General features: G+C 45.8%; 2 protein-coding genes across 5 annotated transcripts in view; one reads left to right on the forward strand and one right to left on the reverse strand.

Annotated features, from left to right (window-relative positions):
* The window catches only part of LOC144949526 (centrosomal protein of 89 kDa-like), a 92,348-nt gene extending 70,409 nt beyond the window's left edge, over positions 1 to 21,939 (forward strand). Inside the window, exons 20-21 of the mRNA XM_078879452.1 lie at positions 10,093 to 10,262; positions 20,596 to 21,939. Coding sequence (XP_078735578.1) covers positions 10,093 to 10,262; positions 20,596 to 20,941 — 516 coding nt within the window. The 3' untranslated portion in view covers positions 20,942 to 21,939. The remainder of the gene's footprint in view (positions 1 to 10,092; positions 10,263 to 20,595) is intronic.
* LOC144949661 (E3 ubiquitin-protein ligase RNF182-like) lies at positions 27 to 19,375 on the reverse strand. 4 transcript variants are annotated; one of them, XR_013640295.1, is made up of 4 exons: positions 19,027 to 19,375; positions 16,935 to 17,043; positions 16,406 to 16,484; positions 11,932 to 11,960 (listed from the first exon to the last, which is right to left on the reverse strand). XR_013640295.1 is itself a non-coding variant. In XM_078879649.1 (2 exons), exon 2 carries the CDS (start codon positions 2,174 to 2,176, stop codon positions 1,139 to 1,141), a length of 1,038 nt encoding a protein of 345 aa, XP_078735775.1. In that variant the 5' UTR covers positions 2,177 to 2,195; positions 19,027 to 19,369; the 3' UTR covers positions 27 to 1,138. The 4 variants fall into 4 exon arrangements, 3 of the variants coding, with proteins under 3 accessions (XP_078735775.1, XP_078735777.1, XP_078735776.1); XM_078879649.1 differs by lacking the exons at positions 11,932 to 11,960; positions 16,406 to 16,484; positions 16,935 to 17,043 and adding an exon at positions 27 to 2,195 and having other exon boundaries at positions 19,027 to 19,369; XM_078879651.1 differs by lacking the exons at positions 11,932 to 11,960; positions 16,406 to 16,484; positions 16,935 to 17,043; positions 19,027 to 19,375 and adding exons at positions 27 to 2,195; positions 9,628 to 9,645.
* Positions 21,940 to 24,315: the final 2,376 nt, after the last annotated feature.

The following is a 24,315-nucleotide window of genomic DNA, read 5'->3' on the forward strand; positions in this document are numbered from 1 at the left end:
AGTCATTTGTTTTTGCAGTCCACGATTATTCTTTATTCATGACCTCTTTTTTATTGACTGATACGAAGCAGGGCTGTGACAGGCATATCGTTTTTTTTTCACTCTATGTACAACTTTATTTAAAAAAAATAACAATGATGTTTTTTTAATGAGCAGCTGTAATTGAGCTGTTTATCTGAACACGTTCGGCAGTTGTGCAAATGGTATCCATCATCAAGCGGGAATAGAAATATGTTTTATCAGTTCTGGGACTCGCGTTATTGGTTTTGTATCGATAATTTCCATTCTGTGATATTTCTTATAAATTCACACGTCGCACCCATTGGCAATATCGATCACACAACACACCGCATCTTGTACCCACAGTGCGATGAACAATTGTCTCAAGCTTTTAATTACTTCGATCCTTGGCAGTTCAGATTAAAAGCGGGTCGCAGAGCAAATTGGATTGGCCCGGCAATAAAATATCCCTGGAAAAAAAGAAATTTTCAACGTTAGCTTGCGAAGCATTTAAGGGTAGCGGAATCCAGGGTGGATTACGCGTTCAAGAGCAACATTCTCACCAAAACGATGCCCATGTTCGTTGTAAAACGAGACTTAAGGATGAAAGCAAACACCTTTGCAAGCTCTAAGGCATTGCCCCAAGGCCAGAAATGGACCTGGATATACATTATGTACACCGTTTACCATCGACTCATCATGATGAGAAACCCATTGTTATAATAACGTTCGTTTCAACATCATCTCTCAGTTTTGATCGCCCCTTATCTTTTGTTAATGCGTGTAGAATCATTGTCAGTGGAAAACACGGCCATCGTTTTTTTTTATCAAAAGTCACTGATACTGTCATAATAGTTGTACTTGCAGACTGTTAAATTGTAGTGGAAACTCATCATCTTGAAGAACAGACGGGTGTATGCAAATTTTCAAACATGCCACTCAATTGTGCATCATCCCCGCGGAATTAAGTGCTGCGTTGGACCACAGTACTGCCCTCTACATCAAAATCGTATCTTCTTTTCACTACCTTAAAAAACAATCGCTTATCCCTTTTATTGCTTTGGTTTAGACTTGCGTTGCTGACGTTTGCGAGTTTCCCCTGCAAGTTGTGATGGGTCAGCCCAAGCCTGCGGCGCCGTTACGGAGTGGCGCACGTGGCGCAACGCTCCTGCCAGACGCATCGACACAGCCCGTACAGGAGGCCCACGGTCAGCGTGGCTGGCATGAGGTTGATGAGCAGCACCCCGAGCGCCACACGTTCCATCACGAGCATGTAGATTCCCACGGGCAGAGAGCTGAAGTAGGCAAAGCCCAGCAGCCAGAGCAGCAGGCGGGGCGCCCTGCCACACAGCCCCCTCCGCGACGTGGAACTGCCGTGCGAGAACGTCGAGTCGTGGCTCTGCGGCCGGCCGGAGTTTGCCATCGTCCCGCTCGGCGAGCCTGCTCCTGCCACGGAGTCACCGGTGAAGTTCTGGCGCGCTGCCAGGTTCAGGGCCAACCCCGTGCCTCGGCTCTGACCATAGGTGAACACCTGACTTTGGTCTAAGCCTATTCCCACGCCCGTGTGCTGAATCTGGCCGAGTTCCGAAAGGTGGTCGTGGTTGCGAGCCATCGCCCAGTTGAGGTCGAGGCTCGACGCCCGGTTGTGGCCGAGCGCTGCGTTGGGGAAGCGTCCCGCGAGGTGGTCCCCGCTCGGCGCGTTGAGCGCGAGGCAGTCGACCGACACGCACAGTGCCAGCGAGGAAGTCTTGAGGCGCAGCGGGTTGAGCAGCATCTCGCCGCCGCCGTTGTGGCGCACCGGTCGAACTGACGGCGGAGGAGGAGGCCTCCACCGAGCCACCATGCTGCCCACGAGTGCCTCGTCCTCGGGCAGAGCGGACACGTCGCGCGAGGGCGGCACCGCCGTGGGGCAGCGGCAGAACGGGCATGGGATTTGGCGTGAGCCATCGCTGCCACCGCTTCCGCCACTGCCGCCGCTTAGTATCCGGGAGAGACAGTGCGAGCACACGCCGTGGCCGCACGCCAAGAGTTTGGGGCGCCGCGCGCGCAGATCATACGCGTGGTAGCAGATCTTGCACTCGTACTCCTCTCCGCTGCTCCCGCTGCCGGCACTGCCTCTGCCAACCGACCGGATACTGCCCCGGGCCTGGGTCCAGATCGCCATGTCGTTCGTCATTGCTGCGTGGGCACCGTATCTATTGCGTGGGGTCCGGGAGAACACACAAAGGACTTTAGGTGGAGCGTGAACAGAATGTTGCCATCCACAGTAAGCCAACCAACCTGTAGCACCACCCGCCTTGGCTGCAGAATGACTGAATTTATTTTTGCCAAAGATCTTTTGACAATTAAGTAACTGGATTGAAATTGGAAGGCATTGCTGCTTTACGCAAATGGAGTTAACGGTTGAACATAACGGTGGAGAATTTCCCCGCAGACCGATGAGTCCCTCAGCCATCACTTGCATGACATTTTGGCCCATTAAAGAGTTAAACATCGTAGCTTGCTGTAAGCGGTCAACGCTTGTGAATAAGCCGCGAAAAAAACATACCAAAAGGGAAGGGCGTGTGGGAATTGTGCACTTTCTCTCTAGATTCCCTGCCTTCCGCGAATAGACTGTGCCAGATGTCCCGGATACATGCGCTGATTAACGGTGGCTTCTTGAGAGTTGGATGTGTGAAATGGTATTTTGTGTTATCTCCCCTACTCCACGGGATTTTCTTTGTGATGCAAGCCCCTATCACACCTCCAGGACATGAAAGGATAAACATGTATCGTGGGATGCAAAGGCCCTCTTTGAGCAGCAGTAGGGTGCAGTTGTTTATTTATTTTTACGGTCGATCCTTAAAATTGACTGCGCCAAGAATAGAAGATGTTTAACAGCCAGGGTGCTGTAGCCTTCCCTCATGGGTGTAAATTGTGAGCGCTGCACTCGATTGTGCCCCGGCAAGAGATTGGCAACTGGGAGTAGGTGGTATTTCATATTGTTGCTTGTGTGCTCGCAGCCGTTCCAATGATTTGTATTGTTTGCTTGCACTTATTTTGAAATAATCTCCGAGGAATGGTGCTGCCATTCTTCAAACTGATGCTTGGAATCATTAAGCGTGCTTTTCCTGTCGGGGACTGATCAATTGGTAAACGCAATCAGATATCGGCCAAGCCGGTATTACAGCTGCTTACAATCGGCGTAAAAGGGTTGTGAACAGAAACGTTTCTAAGACTGCGTAGATGTTTTGCGGTTGTGCTGATGTGTTTCAAGGTGAAACATCCAATGTCAAGACAGCAATGGTCCGATGTCAAACGACAATAATTTTTTCTACGAAAAACAAGCGGCGCTTAATCGGTCATTAAGTTATATTTTCTAATGCAGAAAACAAAAACTGCGGCAATTATTTACTTTATCGTTGTGAGGGTTGGACAAATCTACGGCCCATGGGCTTGCGGCCCACATAAGGCTTACACCATTTCAAAAAACGGAATGCAACAGTTATCCATCACTGCAAGCATTTTAGCCACACTAATCGGTAAAAAGAGCAGAATCTTTTCCTATTTTGTTTGTGCTCAGTCATTTCTGTCAGAAGTGACCAAGGGCTGTGTGTGTGTCAACGTGTGGCCTGCTATAAAGGTCTTGTTTGGCCCTTGGCAAGGAAAACGTTCTCCCAATCCCCTGCCCTCAGGGTTCTGGAGTGGAATCGCCACTAAATGCAGGTTGCATCGAGTCGACGGTTCCATTCTGCCAGCCGTATGTTGTGAATAAACTTCCGCGCCCTTTAATTCTCGAGAATAATTGATTTCAATTCGTGAACTATTATGCCTTGTTTTTTACGGAACCCTTTATGAGGAACAGTACACTTAACTTAGTGGCAATGGAGACATTTTATTTTACAAGTGTCGAGAAGACTAAGCTCTTGCCATTTAATTAACGTTCGCTAATTTTGGCGAGGAGTTGCTACGGCAACAGTGAAGCAATGTCGGGCATAATAAGCAATTTAGTATGCACCATCACCGATTTAATTGTATTTTAATTAGGACGATATTATCTCGGATGAATCGTACAGATATACATGCATTGCTACAGATGTTCGCAATGCAATCTCAGAATGGCTGGGCCAGCAAAACACAAGGGGCGGTCAGGCTTAAGCTGAGCTTATTATATCTCAAAATTACGAGACCCCCCCCCCCCCAGGTGACTTTTCTTTCCCCTCTGCTCACTTGACGAGACGCCTGGCAACGGGTGCCACGTGTGTTGCCAACGCGTTGACACCCATGGGGGGGGAGACAGAATGGAACACCAAAAAAATTGATGTTTTGTTTTTGGTGCTGGGTGATTATGGAAAATATGTGCAGCTAGTTGATGGTCTCAGGCCTGTCACCGATGACTGTACGACAAAATTATTTCAAATTTGTTTTTATACTTAAATGCATCTTATTCCAGCTCTGAGACGTAATTGTCAGTTTCATTGCAATGAGATGATAAAAACAAATCACTTGTAGAGCCATTCAAAGTTGTGATAAAGGGACCTATTGGAGTGACTTATTATAATTGTATTTGTTATGCTTGTTTACCCAGGAAAACCTCACTGAGTCTCAAAAATAATTTTCAGGAGGGTCCTGCCAAGTTTTTTCAGCAGGGGACAATGTTTGCCCTGTGTAATTGTAATTGAGTCATTTTCAAGTAATTTTTAAGCATTGCAATGTTTTGCCAATACCTGTTAAAGAATGTATTTAATAGCTTTTGGAGGAAACACGTGAACCCAGAGGAAACCCATGCTGAACAGGGGGGAGAACATATAAACACTCCACAGAAAAGTGCCCGAGTTGGAAATCGAACTCAGACCCTTCTTGCTTTGAGGCACGAGTGTTCCCACTGTGATGTCTTCTGGGGCTGTTTTCTGGTCCAGAGTGATGACCTACTCGTCGGACATGTATTTGTCTCATGCTATGACACTGATGGCTGGAGAAAGAAGAGAAAAACATTCTAAAAAACGTGCATGCATGAGCAGAAAATACTATTTTTAAACCCGATCATATTAACCTTGGCTTCACAATGGATTTGGCTTGAATTTTGGCTCTGAGAATTAAAACAAATATTAATTGGCCTGTAAATGTGTGAAATAATCTCATGAAGGCTAAATGGTTCACCTTAAGGACTTGTCGGGATAAGTCCTTGAAAGAAATCTCTCTAATACACAAGGTTGCACTGCTCTGAGAAATTTCCGATTGGTTTCTTCATCTCTTAACGTGATGATAAAAGCACAGTTGCAGTTGGGAGTGGGGGGTGGCGCGGAATGACTCAACAGTGGTTTCATTCCATTAATTACTGGCAAATAACAGGTGTCTACCCTGAGCTATATTTTTCGTTGGGGTTTCAAAGGGAAAAAAGGCAGGGAAAAACGTCAGTTCGGTGAGCGTGTTCGTAGATTTTACCGTCAGATTCTAGCAGCAAATGATGTCTTTATCAAGAAGTCATTGCGGTGAATGTCGTCCATTTTACTACGGCTCACCGTCTCTTCATTCTGTCTGTTGGGTCCTGCAGTTCTTGCGTCATCGACATTTGACCTTCATCAATACCTTTATGCTTGTACCTTGATCGATGACCTCTGGGTGCCACTCAGCTTTCTGTCTCAATCACTTGTCCTCCCCCATCCTGCACACGTGCCCTACGCATTGAACCGCTTTCTTTTTGATGTATGTAACTGTTAAGAAATAGTGGTGTGTTAATAACAATGATAGTAATAGTTTACAGCGATCCACTGCTGTATGAAGGCCTTGCCAGGACATGTCAGCCATGAGGGGGTTGTTTGGCCTAGTTCGCTACACCGGTCAGTGCTTGTTGCATCCCACTGGGATTTTTGCACAGCGTTGGTGTACGGTGTTATTTTTTCTTTCTGGAAGACTTTGCAGTTTTTTCCTGGATTTTTCTGTTTGCGCATAGTCACTTTAAGATGTTTTCTTGTTCATGTTTTTTGTTTGTTGCGGTTGCACCCGATTCAAGAGCCGAATGGCTCACAGGGCTACACCAAATACATGAAACTGAAACTGAAAACGGAAGTGCCCAGGACTCTCTAGGATATCACTCGCCACTAATGTTAGCCATGGCTGGGAATTGAACGTAGATCACTGGATTCATAGTGCAGCCACCGCTCCACTGGCGATAACAATAATAATTAAGTTTCATTGACTGTTGCCTTCCATATAATGCCAGGGATTAGCTGAATTGTAATCTAATTTAGTCCTCCCAAATTCCCAAAGTTGCTTGTGACTGATATCATTAATGCAAATGCGTTGGTGCTCAGTCGCTGTTTAATTAGCTTCCTCACCCGAACCTGGGGAAAACGACATGAAAACCCTTTTCTGCATCACCGTGCCCGTGCCTCACAAAAGCGCCTATCTCCAAACGCCGTGCGATACGGCCGTGCCGAGGTTTACATTTAATTAACCAGGAGTGTGATTGTTTATAATAGCAAAATAAAATAACACATTTTTTTGTCGTGGTGAAAAAAATTGACAGTGTGATAACAACATCGTTTAGAAATTAGCACAGTTTCCGTGAAACTGGCAAGAGTCGATTCAAAATGTAATCCTCGTGTTTGTAATGGAATGGAGGGGTAGCAGCCCTGAAGGTGAGGACCAGGTATTTTTTTGTCTCAATAAGAAAAGAATCTGTGAAGCGGTGGCGCAGTGGTTATTGCTCTGCACTGTGAACCTGGCCAACCTGACTTCGTTTCCCGGTCACAGCTAACATCAGCGGCGAGCGATATCCAAACTGGTTGTTGGGAACCCCCTTCACTAACCAGCACTGACTAACTTGGTTGAAATATGGTCAAACTAGCATGGTAAATTATGACCGTCAGGACCTGGGAAGGTGTTCGGCCGTGAAATGGCAAAGGGCTGTATATGATTTATATTAATTATACAAGAAGAACTGTTAATCCTGATGTGTACCAAACAGCTTTCATAATTCATATGACTTCCACAGTAGACAGAAAATATTGCAACCACCTCACCGTGCTTGTGTACAACATTTTCCCTGTTAAAAAAGTAATAGATAATCTACAGACCTTTGTTAATCCACTGCTGACCAGCCCATGTCATGACCATACATCACTACTTTGGGGCCGCTTGTTGAAGAGGTTCACGGTTTGAATCCAGTGGCCACCATAATTAATACTGTGGGTGTATTTAGTTTGTTGTTCTCCCTCGGCACCTCCGATTAACACGGTTGGCTACGTACGGTGCGAAAGATAAAATATACTACACGCCATCTACTTCACAATGGCTGTTAAGAATCCTGCAACGTCATTCCCAAGAATGAACTATAAAACCAGACTATTTTTTTTATTTTGCCAGGTAAGACCCACTGAGCTATTTTGCTCTTTTTCAGAAGCGATCTGGCCACACATGATATTTCAACGAAGTGGCTTATAATGTGGAAACACTCTAAACACACGTTGATTCTAAATGGGGAGGGAAAAGCCAGAGGACCCGGAAAAAATCCACGCAAGCACGGGGAGAACATTCAAACTCCGAATATACAGGCATCAGGGTCAGGAAGCGAACCCAAGACTTCTTGCATACAAGGCGAGGGAGTTAACATTTCACCACCACGGCCATTGTGTGCCAGCATCATGGTCCAAATGTGCAAAATTACCTGCAAATTACTCACTTTGAAGCTACAAAACCTTGGAAGGACCCTCCTGGAAAAGATTCATGAGACACATTGAGACTTTCCTGGGTAAGCAAGCGTAATAGTAATGATAATAACATTAACCATTGCTGGTTGGTGAAGGTGGGGCTCAGGACATATTCACATATCAATCTGCACACTCCATGGCCAATAATAGAACCCAGGCCACCAGGTTATGGATAAATATTTGCATGCGGGTCTACTAATGAGGGTCATGTTATTTTCCCAACACTATATGCTCGTATGTACATTGTGTCTCTACCCTCAGAGCGTAATCTCGCAATCTGGGGAGGCAGAAAATAACTATGCTAACAAATAGGTTTAGAGAATAATTCAATATTTATAAATGCATGCATTGTGCATCAGTGATGCTATCGCTAATGCGATGCGGCAGGTCATTGGTGCGAATGGCTGGCCTGGGACTCAAGGTCCTCCTCTAAATGTGTGCATTCAAAGCCACCGAATTTGCAAATATTGGCAACGCGAATTCCGTTACTTGATATAACATATGGTTATCGGCAGGCCTATCACCATTCACCCAGAATGCACCAGATCCTTCCACATCTTAGAAGCTAGGCTGAGTTGAGCTTGGATAGTGCTTGCATGGGTGACTACCATATACAAGCAGGTGGTATAGGCTGACATGGGGCTATGTTGTGGACAGCAGAGGGCAGTGCAGCGAAATCATGTTTTTGTACTGGACTGATATACTATGACGTCTACACGGGTCCACCATCCTGAGCTAACCAGCGTGGTAAAGTATGGTTAAACAAAATATCCCCCATGACCCACATGGCGTGGGGAGACCCATTATCCAGCAGTAAAGTGACGGAATGGCTGTGCGTGTAAGCAGCAGACTGCCTGAATCAATCGGCAAAGAGGATACACTTCCTGCCGTCTGACCTTTCGTCCTTTTCATAGCTGTTGTTGGGCTTGTTCTACTTCCTTCGTTTGTGTGGCATTAGCACGGCAGCCTGCCGCGCACAATGCCGTGGCTTGCCGGGTGGCATGTAATACGCGTGAGATTAGATTTTACAAACATTCAGCAAGAAAAAAAAACCCACAAGAATTCCCTGTTCCTGTTAGCCTTCTGTGGGCTGACCTAACAAATTAAGTTTACTTCTCACACACATCCACGGATATTGCTAAGGCTCCCTTCAAGATTATTTGCCGTTGTTTTATATCGGTCTATAGCCATGAACCTTGGGTGGTGAGGTGGCGCGTTGGTGGCTGCAGTTCGAAACCCAAGCATTATTAAGTGTTCGTGCTCAAAGCTCTGTACGAATAAATGTGAGAATCCGATGCTGTACTGTACCGTCACCTTATGACCACATCGCAGCCTTAGACCTACAACAACTGGTATGCCCTTGTATTCTGCCATACACGTACCATGGTTTTACCCGCTTAGCTTTCAAGGTACGACGTGTTCGGGTACATTTGGAGTTATTTCGTAATGGGCTTTCGTTACGCCGTATTTAAATCTTTTTAAAAAAGTGAATTGGCCGAAGATCCCATTGCAGGGCCTTCCTGGATCCCAAGAAAGACTCGGTGAGGATTTCCTAAAATAAGACAATAAATTGTCCAAGGGAAATAATTATATCAAAACCAAACCCAACCATCTTTTCTCCCCCACCAACACCACCATCATCATCATCAGCCATGATCAATCCACTGCTGAATGACAGCCTCCCCTAGCCATCACCATCTCTCATTGTCTGCACAAAATCCGCTTTCATACCTCCATGTCCACAGTCGATGTCCTCTTGAGTAATTTTCCCTCCTTTGGCTGCCACTTCATCATTTGTCTCGACCACTGGTCATCACGCCTCGTCACGACATGTCCTGCCCCAAGCCCTTTCTTAACGGTCAATGAAATGCCTCTAGCTTGTGTTATCAATCACGTGTTCCTCTTCACGTCTCTCGGTGTAATTCCAAGCACGTACCTCTTAATGCTTCTTTGTGCAGTCTTGAGCTTTTGTTCCCATTCTCTTGTGTCGATGTCAATGTCTCTGGTCCATGTGCCATAGCAGTGAATATACGGCAATTATAAAAGCTTTTTTATGTTTCTTACGGGCACATTTGCGCGATGCTACTGCCTGTCTTGCAATGCGCCCAGGTGGTTCAACGGCAGCGCAAGCAGCTCGTAATATGAAGGTTTGCGAGTTAAAATTCTGGTTGGATGTTGACTCGGCTCATCCTTCGCTTCGGGGTCAATGAAATGAGTACGACTTTATGGGGAAGTCAACAGCGGCTGTTCTTGTGGATCAACTCGCCATTGCCATGAGAATGGGGGTATCTTCGCCACTGACACAGGGATGTAAATAAGAAAAATGAACACCACCTCACTGTTCATTTGAGCCCGGAAAAAATCACAATCTCATTTTGACTTTTGTCCACGATCCCGTAAGGTGTACAGGGCGCGTGCTGCACGGGCCATTGCGGAGGTCGCAGGCCGCTCGCAGGACGCGCAGGCCGGCTGGGCGGGCCGCAGTGAACGCTACGACGGAGAGATCCGCCACCTGCGTCAGATGCTGAGTGACAAGCAGGGCGCCGTCGAGACGTTGGCCGGCGAGAAGAGGTACGCGGTTGAGCGTTTGTGCTTGGGGCAAGCTGAGACAGTAGGTAATAAGATAATATGTCTCTTCTTGGTTCTTTCGGTAAAGTCACGTAGAAGGGAAATAATAAAATAATAAAAATAAAACATAATAAAATAATTCTCACGACGTTTCGGCCACAACGCAAGCAGCCGTCCTCAGGTGAAGAACAGGTCTGTTGGAATGACAGCGTCTGACAGACCTGTTCTTCACCGGAGGACGGCTGCTTGCGTTGTGGCCGAAACGTCGTGAGAATTATTTTATTATGTTTTATTTTTATTATTTTATTATTTCCCTTCTACGTGACTTTACCGAAAGAACCAAGAAGATGAATCCCTGCAGTCACGAAAGCTTTAAATCGAAATATAATATGTCTCCTTCATATTATCTCTGCATCTCCAAATATTTACAAAAAATTAACTGTCGTTTATACAGTAATACCCCGATTTACGTTTCCACCCTATTACGTCATTTCGCAATTACGTCATCACTTGATTAATACCTCTACCTGATTTGCGTTACCTCAACCCACACTTACGTTGCTGACAGCATGATCTGTCCATTTTCGTATCCATTGCCTCTCAGCCTAACCCTCCACCTACCCTGTAAATTGCTTTGAAGTCGTTTCGATATTCGTCTTTGAACCTTTCAGGAACGCATCCCCGACGTAAACCGGGGAATTACTGTACAACCCATTGGCCCCATGGCCTTCTGGGAGTAAATTATTTCAGCAGCATTGATTTTGTACAAAGCAAATTTTTGACCGGTTTTGACATAATTTTTGTCATTAGGAAGACACATTACATTATCATAAAATCTAAATGATCCAAAAATTATAAAATAGGTCTGTAACTGCCCTCAGAAATCTAAAATGTAAAAATTTGAGATTCATCCATATTATAGTGAAGTTAAGATGAAGATGCTGACGGGCCAGTCCTGGGCTCTTCCCCTATACTATCACTAACTGGCCAGTGTGGTGAAGTATGGTTTTACAAACCCCCCACTGACCTACACAGCATGGGGAGGCCTTTATCCAGCAGTGGATTGGAAAAAGGGGTATATTATAATTTACAGACTATTTTCATTCAGCCTTCTGCTATTCTTCTTCCTCAATGGATAAGTAAAAGGTGCGGGCCTGCCATTTCCTGCTCACACACATGCTCACAGAAGGGTCTCCACTCAAGGCAGCTCTTAGAAGCCCCTCCAGGAGGTTTTGTGGCCAACTCTTTCACACACAGCCAAGAGGGCTTGGAAGAGGTTGGAGTGTCCACACTTTACCCCACAACACGCGACCTGGCGATTGGCTCACTGGGCCGTGTGCCCAATTATACTCAAACGAAACATTTTTTTTTTTTACCAGGTAAGGCCCACTGAGCTATATAGCTCTTGTTCAGAAGCGACCTGGTCACAAATGATAGCTTAAAGCAGTGGCTTATCATGTGGGGGAAAAACCGGAGGACCCGGAGAAAAATTCACGTGACCACGGGGAGAACATGCAAACTTCGAATGTACAGGCGTCAGGGTCGGGTTCAAACCCACGACCTCCTGCATACCAGGTGAGGTCGTTAGCATCTCAGCACCGTGGCACCCTTACTGCTGGCTGGATAGAGGTGTGGGAGGGGGTTTAAGAAACTCAGGTCAGAGCACTGACCTCTGAGTTCATCTTGTGTTTAAACAGCTGCCTGTGATAAAATCGGATACACAAGTGTCAGTGAGTTTATGGTATCAGCCTGGTCACTACTGAATACATAAAAAACATCACTTTAGATTTGGTTCTACACTTAACTTGGCTAACAATTTGGCTTTTAACAATAAAAAATATCAGTTTTACAGTTAGGTGGAAAACATTACATACTGTAGTAGTAGGTTTTTACCCTTTAAACTGGTACAAAACTGACACCTTTATACAAGGCATCATGTTTGCAATAACCACAACGCAAGTAGTCAAAATGCAAACAAAAAGAAACAACTCTGATAATGATAATGATATGCATTGTTCTTGAAGTTGTTTGGTCCACACCCGAGACAGCTTTCCTTAGAGCCTAGTCTCCATTGGTGTTGGACCAGATGACACCAAAAGGCATACAACTCAAAAACAGCGTACTATCAGAATATTGAGAGCTCGGGGTAAGCATTTACATTTTGAGACCTCCTTTACCAGTGGCAAAATATAGTAGTAGGTTTTTACCCTTTAAACTGGTACAAAACTGTCAAAACGGACAGTTTTGACAGTTTTGTCACTGGTAAAGGAGGTCTCATAGTGTAAACATTACATACGTTAGCAGATTGGGTGGAAATTTTCTGTCCCCAACTGTGTGGACCAGGGGTCACTTAAACAGATCTTAGAGACAGCTCTGTGATATGCACTTCCACGGGTCGTTCTATCACAGGAAGTGTTGCACTGCTCCGGGAGCGATCCAAATGGACCCCTCGGCTCGTGACATGACAACGGCAACACAATCGGGATAACATTTGGGGAAGGGAGAAAAAAATATGTACAAATGTTTTTCCAAGTACGGCCCGTTGCCATACTTGTTAAAACGTTAACAAATCTCCGAAGTAGTGACAGATAACCTGCTCGCTGTATTCGTCAAGCATCTTTTCATGCAGTTGCATTTCAACGTGATATAAACCCATCATAATCCTCTCTAAATATATTGCTTTTCATTCTCGTATGGTGTTTCCGGAGACACTCAACCTGTGTTCAGTCAATAACGACAAGCTACTATTTATAATTATGAGCTATCTCTATACATTGGATTGCATCTTCCTGTAAAGCATGACGTGTCACAGAAAGTGCGGTGGGTTGTGGGGGCAAGCTGTAGGCCTGTCGTGCAAGAGGCAGATTGTGACATAACGGAATTAATGAGGCCAAAACACTTTCATTTTTAATCATTGCAACAAAATTTACAGTTGTAAATAGCACTCTGCGTCAGCCTATGCTGAATAATATATCGTTCAAACGGGTGGAGTCGGCATGTTAATAAAATGGTAAATAAATCTCACGACTTCTCGCTCAGTTGGGAAATATATCATCTTTCCTGCCATCATTGCGTCTCTTCTATGATTGGAGCAGAAAACAACGGAACATGAAAGTTTAATGTTTGTGACTTTTGCATTTTGCCTTGAATGTATAATCACTAACAGCAATTACACATTGATTTAAAGCTTTCGTGACTGCAGGGATTCATATTCTTGGTTCTTTCGGTAAAGTCACGTAGAAAGGAAATAATAAAATAATACTAATATTATATTAATATAAAACAATAAAATATTATTTTATTATTTCCCTTCTACGTGACTTTACCGAAAGAACCAAGAATATAGCAATTACACAATTCAAATGTACTTGTACAAAAGCAACATCACACCTGAATTACTGCATTAAGAACAAATGTACCTGTAAGTGTCTGCAGCATTTAGCGCACCTCGTTTTAAAACCTGGCAAACTCAAATTTTATTCCTGGCCGTTGCTAACATCAGAGGAGGGTTATATTTGAACCGGTCCTGGTCCGTGACTAAATGTCATGGGCAGCCCTTCATCCAGCAGTGGATGGACAAATACCTATACACTTGCAAAAAATACTTTACGGGTAGCCGAAATAATATATTGGAAATGTCAGTGACAAACAATTAAAGATGTAACCCAAAATTCTACATTTTTCTCATCTTTGGATACACAGCTAGTAATTGTCTGAACGTCCCAACATAGGACCTCCCTTAAAAATATTCTGGACATAGACTCAGTGAGGCTTTCCTGGATAAACAAATGACTTCATTACTATGATTATTAGATTACTGGATGCCTCCCTTGCTCACTTAAGCTACTTAACCGAGTCTCACGGTGTTGGCACCAGCAAAGTGCAGCCAATGAACGTTTTATAACGTGGCGCTTATTGTTGTAAGGTCGTGCCCATAATACACAAAGTGTTTGCGACAAATGAACCACAATACATTGCTGATATTGTCAAGTAGCATTAATCATCACGTAAACTCCGGTCATCCTCGCAGCAGCTTTTGGCTAACCATCGAGCATAGACGACGTTGCACTGCATCGCGCGCTTTCAGATGCGCTTCTGTGGCCGTCTGGAACGCTCTTCCGATATTAGGATGCCACTGGAGCCTATGCGCTTTTGAATCTAAATTAAAGAGTAATTTCTCGAGAACTGCTTTTTGTGTTTCGTCTGTAGTCCTTCCCCCTCGCCTCCGATGAACATGGTTGGCTACGTTACGGTGTGAAATAAGTTGAAAATACATGCATACGTTAATCAAACGATCGGTGCTTTATTTTGCACGAGTCTTTTGTTTTCGTCACTCCCCACGTCGACGCCACGTGATCCATTTTGGCCAGATGGTCCCCATCGGTAATATTATGCTTCATTATATACTTGATATGTGAATGATATGTGAATTGGAGTTGTGGTGTATTGTGTGCGTGTCTGTTGTTTATTTTAATAAAGAACCTTTGTAGTTTCCAGACTTAGGCACAATTGCCACTGTGGTGCACTTGGTTTGTGGCCAGACAAATGACGGAGTGGATGGCCAGCACACGTACCCTGCCACCCTTTATTCCCTTGCCAAATTCTAGATATTAATTTCAGGCTAAGGCACGCAGGCTTTGGTAGTGGGAGGGGGGCCTTCGTTGTATTCTCATTTGAGGCCAAGTTGACCTTGGGAGGTTAGGGGGGTGGGTCCTGTTTTCGTTAAAGATTTCTGGAATTTAAACGTCTACTCCACTTAGACGGACCTTGGGTAATGGCCATGGAAAGGGAATCGTGAGGGTGATCGAAAAGCTTTTCTTTTTTTTGTACGTTAACACATTCGAAAAACGCCTGTCAGTAAAGTATCAATGTAATGTAAACAACAACACTCAAGTACGCGTTTATCTATTAGAAGGGAACTTGGATGTTGAAACGGTTATCGGTGAAAAGAGCCTTATTCGGAAAAGTCGGGAATAAAAGACTGCGGTGGTTTGCACACGTGACAGTCGGCGGGACAATGTCCCGTGACTTGGCAATGCCGAACAAAAGAAACCATGTGGGTAGATGCAGCGATAAAATATCTAAAGGAAGAAAAAAGGGTAGAGTTTGAATGAAGAAGGTATACTGGCTAAGAGTAAGAAGGCTATGGTGTAAATCCATTCTGCACCTTCGTCACTAATGTGTTGAAGGGACAAATGAATGAATTCATGAAAGGTATATTGAAAAGTGACTCCCGAATTGAGAAAAGCTTGTTCCGATGTTCTTGTTTTACCCTGATGTTGGGATTGTGGTTGGCAGTGTGGTTAACACAGCCAGCAGGGGCCAAATCTATAAGGTGATTGCATTTCAGTAGAGCCCACAAGCTGATTATTGATGGAAGACAAAGAGAACATAGCACGTGTAGAAGGTGCCTGTATTAACCCCTTTAACTCTCTAAAAGCCACAAAGAAATGAGCGCTGTATCCCATTTGCACAGCGGTCATTATATGAATTGAAGCAAGTGAAGCAAATCTGCGCACCCTAAACTCTTTGGAATTGTGTAATTTCCACAGCGGTGGACGTTTAGTGTCTTTTGCCTGTCACCAAAATTATCTGGTATCCCATCGGATGTCAGGGTACTATGCAGGGGTTGAGCCTGGATCGTGCTTGGACGAGTGGCCACCTTTTTTTTTTTTACAAATAAACAGGTTAGCGTTGGGCGGTGGGGCTACGTGCTGGGCAGCAAAGGGGGTGGTCCAGTAAAATCCATTGTTGTCCTGTACTTCCATGCTCCCATGTGTACACTCCCAGCCTTCACCAACCTGCCTTGAGCAGCAATGTGAAATATGGTCAGACGACCCCCACGATCAACACGACTTGGGGGGGGGGCCTCATCCAGCAGTGGATTGAAATGTATATACTTGAGTGAAATAGCCTGAGTATCCTTTATAACTGTTACCATGGACAAACACTGCCTTATGAATACAACACAAATAATCATTGTGTGAGGCATTATTTCAAATCCACACAGCTATGCCTTTTGCAACTAATATCTGCGAAAACAAAATGCATGGTAGAAAAAAGCAATTCTTATGTTCCAGATGATGTTCACATTTGGGTGGAGCATTCATGTGGTGGGTTTGGCTCTGTACTATGAACTCAGCAACCTGAGTTCGATGTCCGGCCACGGCCAACACAAGTGGTGAGATATATCTGCACCAGTCCTGGTCTCCGCCCTTCACCAATCTGTACTAACCAGGATGCAGAAGTATGTTTAAACAACCCCAATGACTGACACAGCAGGGGATTGCCTTCATACAGCAGTGCATTGAAGACGGGCTCTTATTACTTTCACATTTTGGCTGGATTTTGGAACGAGCCTACTCATTGCAAGCGTGGATACCCCTATCTCTTCCAATATGTCTGGCCATTGTGTTGGCCAAAATATCCACTAGAGCGGGGATCCCTGGAGCTCTCTTTAGAGAAGGTCCTTCCACCAGGAGTAGCATGAGCATCAAATTTGTATTTGCAACCTTTACCACCATCTTTTTAATCATTATAAAAACAATGATCTGATAAATGTAAAAACAATGATGTCACGGTGTCTGTAACATCGGCAGCTTTCGTAGGAGCGCACATATGGACATTACCGGTCTGCCACGCAAAAATAAACCATTGACTCTGCTTTAAACTGACCTGGGCACGGGCACGCTGAGTCTGCTCATAACCGCAGCCTTCCCAACTGCTCTCCAAGCTTTCCTTTCCTCCCTAACGCCAAGACAAGGAGCCACAGCTGAGAGCCACCCTGCCGAGCAGAGAGAGAGAGAGGCCCTGACAATCATCTGCCAGCACAGTGGCAGCACAATGTGGCATGCCTTAATTAACCTTTCCCACCCGTGGCATTTAATTTTGTTTTTAGCCACTGCAACGTCGCTGACCTACTTTCGGCTAAATTTCATGAAAATGTGGGGAGCAGGGTGGGTTGGCAGTGGGAGTTTGTTTGCATTCAACCTTGGCAGTCGTGCGATGGAAAGATAGCCTGCTGCCCTTCCCTGGCACACGTTGTAATTTGTTAAAGATTGTTATTATTCTCGGACAGTAGGGGAATGTTAGAAAGTGATTCCCTTTTTTCCCTCTGTGCATGTCACTGCGGTATAGCTTAGCCAGAGGCATTTGCATAAAAAAATTGCTGTTGAACATAGTGTCCTGCGCATTCTGAAATAAAAAAAACAGCATTATTAGTTTACACAGGGAAAGCCTCACCGAGACTCAAGACTCGTACTATCAGCAGAGCCCTTGTATTTAGATATTTAATCAATTCTATTTTTCTGTATGTTTTTTTTACATATGGGGTAGAAACCAGAATTCCGGTAAAAGAAAAACACCCACTCATGTGAATTGATAACACTGAAACACTGCATAACAATTGGTCAGTAACCTCAATGTTATATATTTTTTACTTCATGTGCACCACCTCATTTTCGCTATCGCCGCAGGAGGCACCCACCCACCTCTACATACGTTGCGCCACGAAGCTTCAAAATCCGAGTGTGTGAATTGCAGGCGTGACATCGTTAACGCCCGGGCCCATCATTAACGGTTCGAGTTTACCGATGGTTCCACCGAGGGGGCATCAGGCTAAGGGTGTCCTCGTGGGTAGATCCAGCACAGACCGGTAGACACCTACGTCCGTCTATTGGCCTTGTGGAGCTCAGGAACGGTGGCAAGGGTGCGGAGAGGTGACGCTCGGTGCAGGGAATGATGCGTTTCCTGACCCCGCGTGCGCCAGCCTCATAAGCGATTCGTCTATGCACCGGCGAATATATATTTAGTGAGGTCCGAAACAGAAATGGGTCCACTGATTGTTGGTGTTAAAAATAAACCGAAGTGTATGCAAATTTGAATATCCCTGTTTTCCAGAAACGTGCGGCAATGTCGTCCCAATGTACAACACGTTGCCCTTTTTTTTTTAAAGCACAAACTGCGAGAATTTTCTGAAGAAAAAAACAAGTTTAAACAGGTCTGACCCTGACTGTGTGCGAACAGACGCACCCTTGATACATGAGAAAACCGTCCCTGATTTGACGGCGAATATTAAAGTGCAATGAGGATAACTGAAATGTTCTGCAGCGGGGATTGTTTGAGAAACGGGGTCAGAGCCAATTTCCACCCCAATTAATCGTCGACCTTCTCGGTGGGAATATTTCAATCTGTGTAACCTTGCAGAAGTTTTTTTTAGGATTCCAAATTTTTTGCCGGGCACAAAATTAAAAGAAACATTATTTTAAATGATGTCATGTTCCTAACACTCGCCAGCTGCTTGTTTTCACATGGGCCCTTCAAGTGATGGGCACAAGAAGCTGTTCAAAATACGACACGGGGAAAATGTGCTGATATCAGGCTAAACCTTGAATATTAAATGAACGCTGCCATCTTTTGCATAATAAAGTGACCCGATTATTGTCTCAGGCAGGTGCAAGGGGAAAATTTGGCAATCGCATTGTCCACAATTCAAGCGGTATTTGAAGTTGGCTATGAAGTGATTGTAGATTTATTTTCACGTCGTTCAATGAAATCACGGCTGCCATTTAAATTGGACGTTGTCACCAAACATACGCTCACCCGTCAAGTTTATACATTTCCACTGGAAAAAAACATCACGTTTGTCAATCCTTCCATCGGTCTAATTTAGGAAAGGCTTTGTTTACACAAAGTGGCCACCATTGTGAACACACAATAACAGCTAAAACAGTCTTATTTATAGGAAGATAGAAATGATAAATCTTACCGGCCAGGGTGTGTTCAGTAACCATGAACTTGCCGTGTGTCCTTTTCTACGTGTGAGCTCCTGTTTGACAGTTTGACTCTCAAACGAGACAAAAAAATGTTAACTTCATTTTCATTTATTTTATCTCATCATAATTTTTTTTTGCAAAGAACAAAAAAATCAAATACGCCACGAGTTTTCCTCTTTCACAGTCATTATTTGGCTGCTACTTGATCCCTACCAAGTGGCTTCGCACCTATTTTATTCACTCCCTCTCAAGGTGCAGGCGCACACGCGCCGGCCGTTCGTCCGAAGTCTACCCCGATTCTTCTGCCTTGGCAAACGCCGACGCGTGACTTGCTGACATTAACGTCGCTGTGGCCGAGCTCCACGATTGGTTCCTCACCGCTGTTCCACCTGATTGGCTTCCAAAGCGCAGAGGCCGATCCATTATTATTATCAGTGCTGAGGGTGCCCCCGGGTGGGTGAAGAAGAGGCGTGCACCGCGGCGTTACGAGCGGCTGGGTCCGCCTGCTAAGGGGCCGTCCATAAATGACGTCACGCGAGTTTTAACGATTTTTTAACCCCCCCCCCCCTCTTCGTCACACGACGTCACAAAAAGTCAGACCCCCCCCCTCCTCAAATATGACAAAGCTCTGCCCCCCCCCCCCAAAAAAAAATAAAACATGCTTCAAATCGCTTTAAACTATTGTCATTGTAGTGCGTATTTAATGTGGCGCTGCACTCTGATGTTGTAGGAGAAAACATTTATTAAAAAGTCTATTTAATTAAGTAGAACGTGTTGTCTATATTTATTTAATGTTGCGCATTTTGATGTGACGTCACATTTCTCAAACCCCCCCCCCCTCGTCGCACATCGTCACAAATGTCTGACCCCCCCCCCCCCCAGGTGCGTGACGTCATTTATGGACGGCCCCTAACGCCAGACACCGCGAGTGTCCCCGAGGTGGCCAGGTGTCTCTGCAAAGGCCAGAGCCCCGAGCTGACACCTCGACCAGAATCCTAGAATAGTATCCAAGTTTCAACCGCCTGCGATTCAAACTGGGTTATCAATTATGGTGGGTCGACGGTCTCGGCCGTGTCACCAATGGCTGGGCAAAAAAAATGATCACGTTAAATGTAGTCCTCTTGATTCTTTCGGTAAAGTCACCTAGAAGGGAAGTAATAAAATAATAAAAATTTACAATAAAATAATTTTCACGTCGTTTCGGCCACAACGCAAGCAGCCGTCCTCAGGTGACGGCTGCTTGCGTTGTGGCCGAAACGTCGTGAGAATTATTTTATTATGTTTTATTTTTATTATTTTATTACTTCCCTTCTACATGACTTTACCGAAAGAACCAAGAAGATGAATCCCTGCAGTCACGAAAGCTTTCAATCGAAATGTAGTCCTGCGCTGGATTTTTGCCAAATGTAAATATCTAGATTGATTTGACTGTTGAGGTGACGAACATTGCTGTCTGACCGAGGGGAAGGGACTGCCAGCTCACCGCGTGTCCCGGTTTAGCCTCTTCGGTTAAATGCGGTAGCTTTACCCGTGCCGTCACTGTTGCCCATCCCGCACCGCAGGCAGGTGGAGGCGCAGCTGGAGATCGTGTGGGAGTCGACGAGCCGCGAGAACGAGCGCATGCGGCGCACGCTTCGCGAGACCCTGACGACGTCGGCCGGCTCGCCGGGCCATCGCGTCGGAGCCGCCGACCCCTCCGGCACAGTCGGCCGTCGGGACGCCGACTTGGCCGGCGATAACCGCTGCCTGAGATACTACGATCTCGACACTGGCCGCAGTAACGGCGCCGCCTGCCATACGGGGGGGCCCACTCAGAGCCTGGCGATGGAACTCGCACGGCTGCACTGTTCCGCCAGCGGGATCTTGAGTTCAAGCGCCGGGGAGGGGTCAAGGCTTTCGGCAGCTTGACGGCAATTTGGAGAAGACACGGAGCAACGTCGCCCTCTGCTCGCAGACTAATGCCCACTTCCAGGCTGGTGCTCCCTTCACCTTGTGCTGCTCAGGGATAGGTGCCCACCAGGGGTTATACCGCACCTACTACTGCATGGGATGTGCGGTATACATATTAAGTGGTGATGATAAAGATTGTCGATGTTTACCTGTAGCCACAGTGACGTCACTGCCATCCTTACATTTGTGTTGTCTTGTGTGTGGATCGTCAGGGCGGGTGGCGCAGTGGTTTTAACACTCGAGTTTGATATAATTGGTACCGCATTGGAGACCAACAGTGGTTTTCCTGTGGAATGAATCGGCCCTTACCAGAGGAATGTGGAATGTTCTACACTGGTTCAGGAATATCACAGGAGATAAGCACCTCCTGCCCTCGCTGGCTTTAGCAGAGACAATTTGACTTTGCGTGCACCCAGTGTATGATGGTGCCATACGCGCCTCGTATGACTCCAATTTTTACGAAATAATGTATTTTCTTTTCTTTTACTAGGTTAGGCCCGCCGAGTTTCTTCAAAAGGATGTATTCGGGTGTTGCGTGCCGACAATCGTTAGCTCTGCTGCCGCACGGCGTTTTGTCCAGGCAACTGAACCAAAGCTCGTAGTGCGCAGGGATTGAGTGCGCGAATCCACCTCAACTTCACCAAACGAGTCCCACCCACTCAACCTTTGACCTCTTTAACACCTCGTTGAGAAAACTGTCTTCGAAACTTCGGTGGACATTTCAATTTTAAAAGACTACGCCGCCGGTGGTGGTTGTGAGTAGCTGGGAGACAGCTGATGGAGTCTTGTCAATAGCACAAATACGTGTAGTTAAGTATTATACAGTGTTACTATTGGTCATTTAAGGTTACGGCGATTCGTGCCTTAAAATCGTTTCTTACGCTGACGATACACGCATCGTATTGCGCGTGTAAAAATCGAAGTTTATTTTGTTTGAGGGGCCGTCCATAAATGACGTCACGCACCTAGGGGGGGGGGGGTCAGACATTTGTGACGATGTGTGACGAGGGGGGGGGGTTGAGAAATGTGACGTCACATCAAAATGCCCAATTTAAATAAATATAGACAACACGTTCTACTTAATTAAATAGACGTTTTAATAAATGTTTTCTCCTACAACATCAGAGTGCAGCGCCACATTAAATACGCACTACAATGACAATAGTTTAAAGCGATTTGAAGCATTTTGGGGGGGGGGCAGAGCTTTGTGACTTCATATTTGAGGGGGGGGGGGTCGGACTTTTTGTGACGCCGTGTGACGAGGGGGGGAGTCAAAAGCGTCAAATCGCGTGACGTCATTTACGGACGGCCCCTAACCGGGTGAGAGCTGGAGAGACCAGGATACTCTCTCATTGGCACGAGTGCCCCCTTTCGATGGTTGCACGTTATGTTATGGGTCTCCCTGTGACCCCTGCATCCACTAGAGGCGCTAAATTCCTCCGTTGTATTGTATGCGCTCTTGAGAGGTTCGTTGCCGAATGGGGGCATTACAAATATACGTTTGCTGTTGAATGGAACCCCAGACTCCGAATCGTAATAATTCATGGCATCACGAGCAGGGCAAATCGTTACACGCCTAGTTCCATCACGTGAAGTTTAAAAATATATATACGTGTAAAAGTAAACGTATCTTCATTGTAACATTTTATCAAAAACGTTTGTGTTCACCATAAGACGTGTTTTTTTTTGTACTTGTTAATGCGCATTAAATATGCAGCGACAAAACAAACTACCATTCTATGCTGTTGTATATCTCGTCATGAAAATATTGTCAAATGTGTTATGATCGATCCACTGCTGGAGGAATGCTTCCACAAGCTGTCACCATCTCTCGCCATCTTGCAATGTCGCAAAGCGACAATTGCTCTTTCATATTTGATTGCACAGGGCAAAGAACTAATTCCGCGGAGGACTGACGGAGCCTGTGACTCCCTTGTGTCATGTCAAGGCACGTGTACATTTGTTACTGGTATGAACCGCCAGGTTACACCAGCCCACAGGGGATTATTGTGTCCGTCGTGCAGGGAGGGGCTGGGTGGGGAGGGGCTGGGTGGGGGTGGGGCTGGGTGGGGAGGGGCTGCTCACCCCGTGGTGCCCTTATAAAACTCAACGTTTAACCTACTCACGCCGGCTTGTGCCCGCCCCTCAGTCGGGCATATTTGCGGAATACATCACGCCGCCGTTGACCCTGGCAATTGACCGAGCAACCCAACGTTCCTACCAGCTCCCTCCGCAGGAATGTGTTTGAGTGCAATGCAAACCAAACCTTTGCCTGCCACGGCGAGATCCGTCTCACCGTCACGACGTTACGAGAAGGGGGATCGATTTCGGAAACCTAACAATCCGACAGCGGCGTCTCATCCCAAAACGACTCATTCCCATAGCGCGGAAATTCACATGCAGAGCTCTTTCTTTTAATACGAGCGACCGAACGTGCGTTTGCCGTTTCGGCGTCAACTTTATGAAGCGGCTTACGCCGAGATATTATTCTCGCATCGGTTATCTTGTCTTTTTTTTTCTTGACTTACGCTCGTGTAACGGTGCGTTCACACACACAACGGGCCTTTGCGGTACTTGTGGCAGCGCAATCATGCTGGATTGGCAGGTGCTGCATCTCGGCCCCGCGAATAAAATTGGCACGCGATTGCCGTTCACGTTGTTTGCAGAAATGCGGTAACCCCGTGGCCTTTGGGCGGCCGTTTGTAGCGGCGCGCGCCGCGCATCCCAGTGTCGTTCACGATCGAAAATCGGTGTTCATCCACTCCCCGCCACGGCCAAACGCCTCTTCGCTGTGGGGCTCTCCCACGTGTGTTTGTCGGCGTCGTGCCGCGTGTTGTTCGGCGGCGAGATGTTCGGCTTCGGGGGAACCGAAGAAGCTCCCTGGGTGCGAAACGTCGGACATCGTGCGGCACAACTGGAGGAACGCCGTCGGGGGGAGATGCACGGTGCAACTGGGGAAAAACCCGCGCGGTGGGTCTGATTGTGTCATTGTGTTCTGTAATGGCACCTAAATTCCCCCAGCAGTTGAAGGGATGACTTTCACACACAAGGCATTTACAAAGTATTTTATGAAAATATTGTGTTCAATCATAATAGCCTACATGTTGTCGTGAAAATGCACAAATACTGCTGTACAGAAGACGCATATATGACTCCTAAAGTACACAATCCAAAACGCGTAAATATTATACAGTATATATAATTTCAGACGATTATTACACTGTTATATATTTTCTCTTTGCTAAAAAACAACTCCCCGTTAAGAACGACCGAAGACTTTTTTTTTTAGAGAGCTGAATTTTTATGCGTATAATATTAATTTACAAAAATCT

Source organism: Lampetra fluviatilis, chromosome 54 (genome assembly GCF_964198595.1).
Source record: "Lampetra fluviatilis chromosome 54, kcLamFluv1.1, whole genome shotgun sequence".
Taxonomy (NCBI): Eukaryota; Metazoa; Chordata; class Hyperoartia; order Petromyzontiformes; family Petromyzontidae; genus Lampetra; species Lampetra fluviatilis.

Bases quoted from the DNA above. Each gene is read 5' to 3' on its own strand.
- LOC144949661 (XM_078879649.1), bottom strand. From the start codon at position 2,176: ATGACGAACGACATGGCGATCTGGACCCAGGCCCGGGGCAGTATCCGG.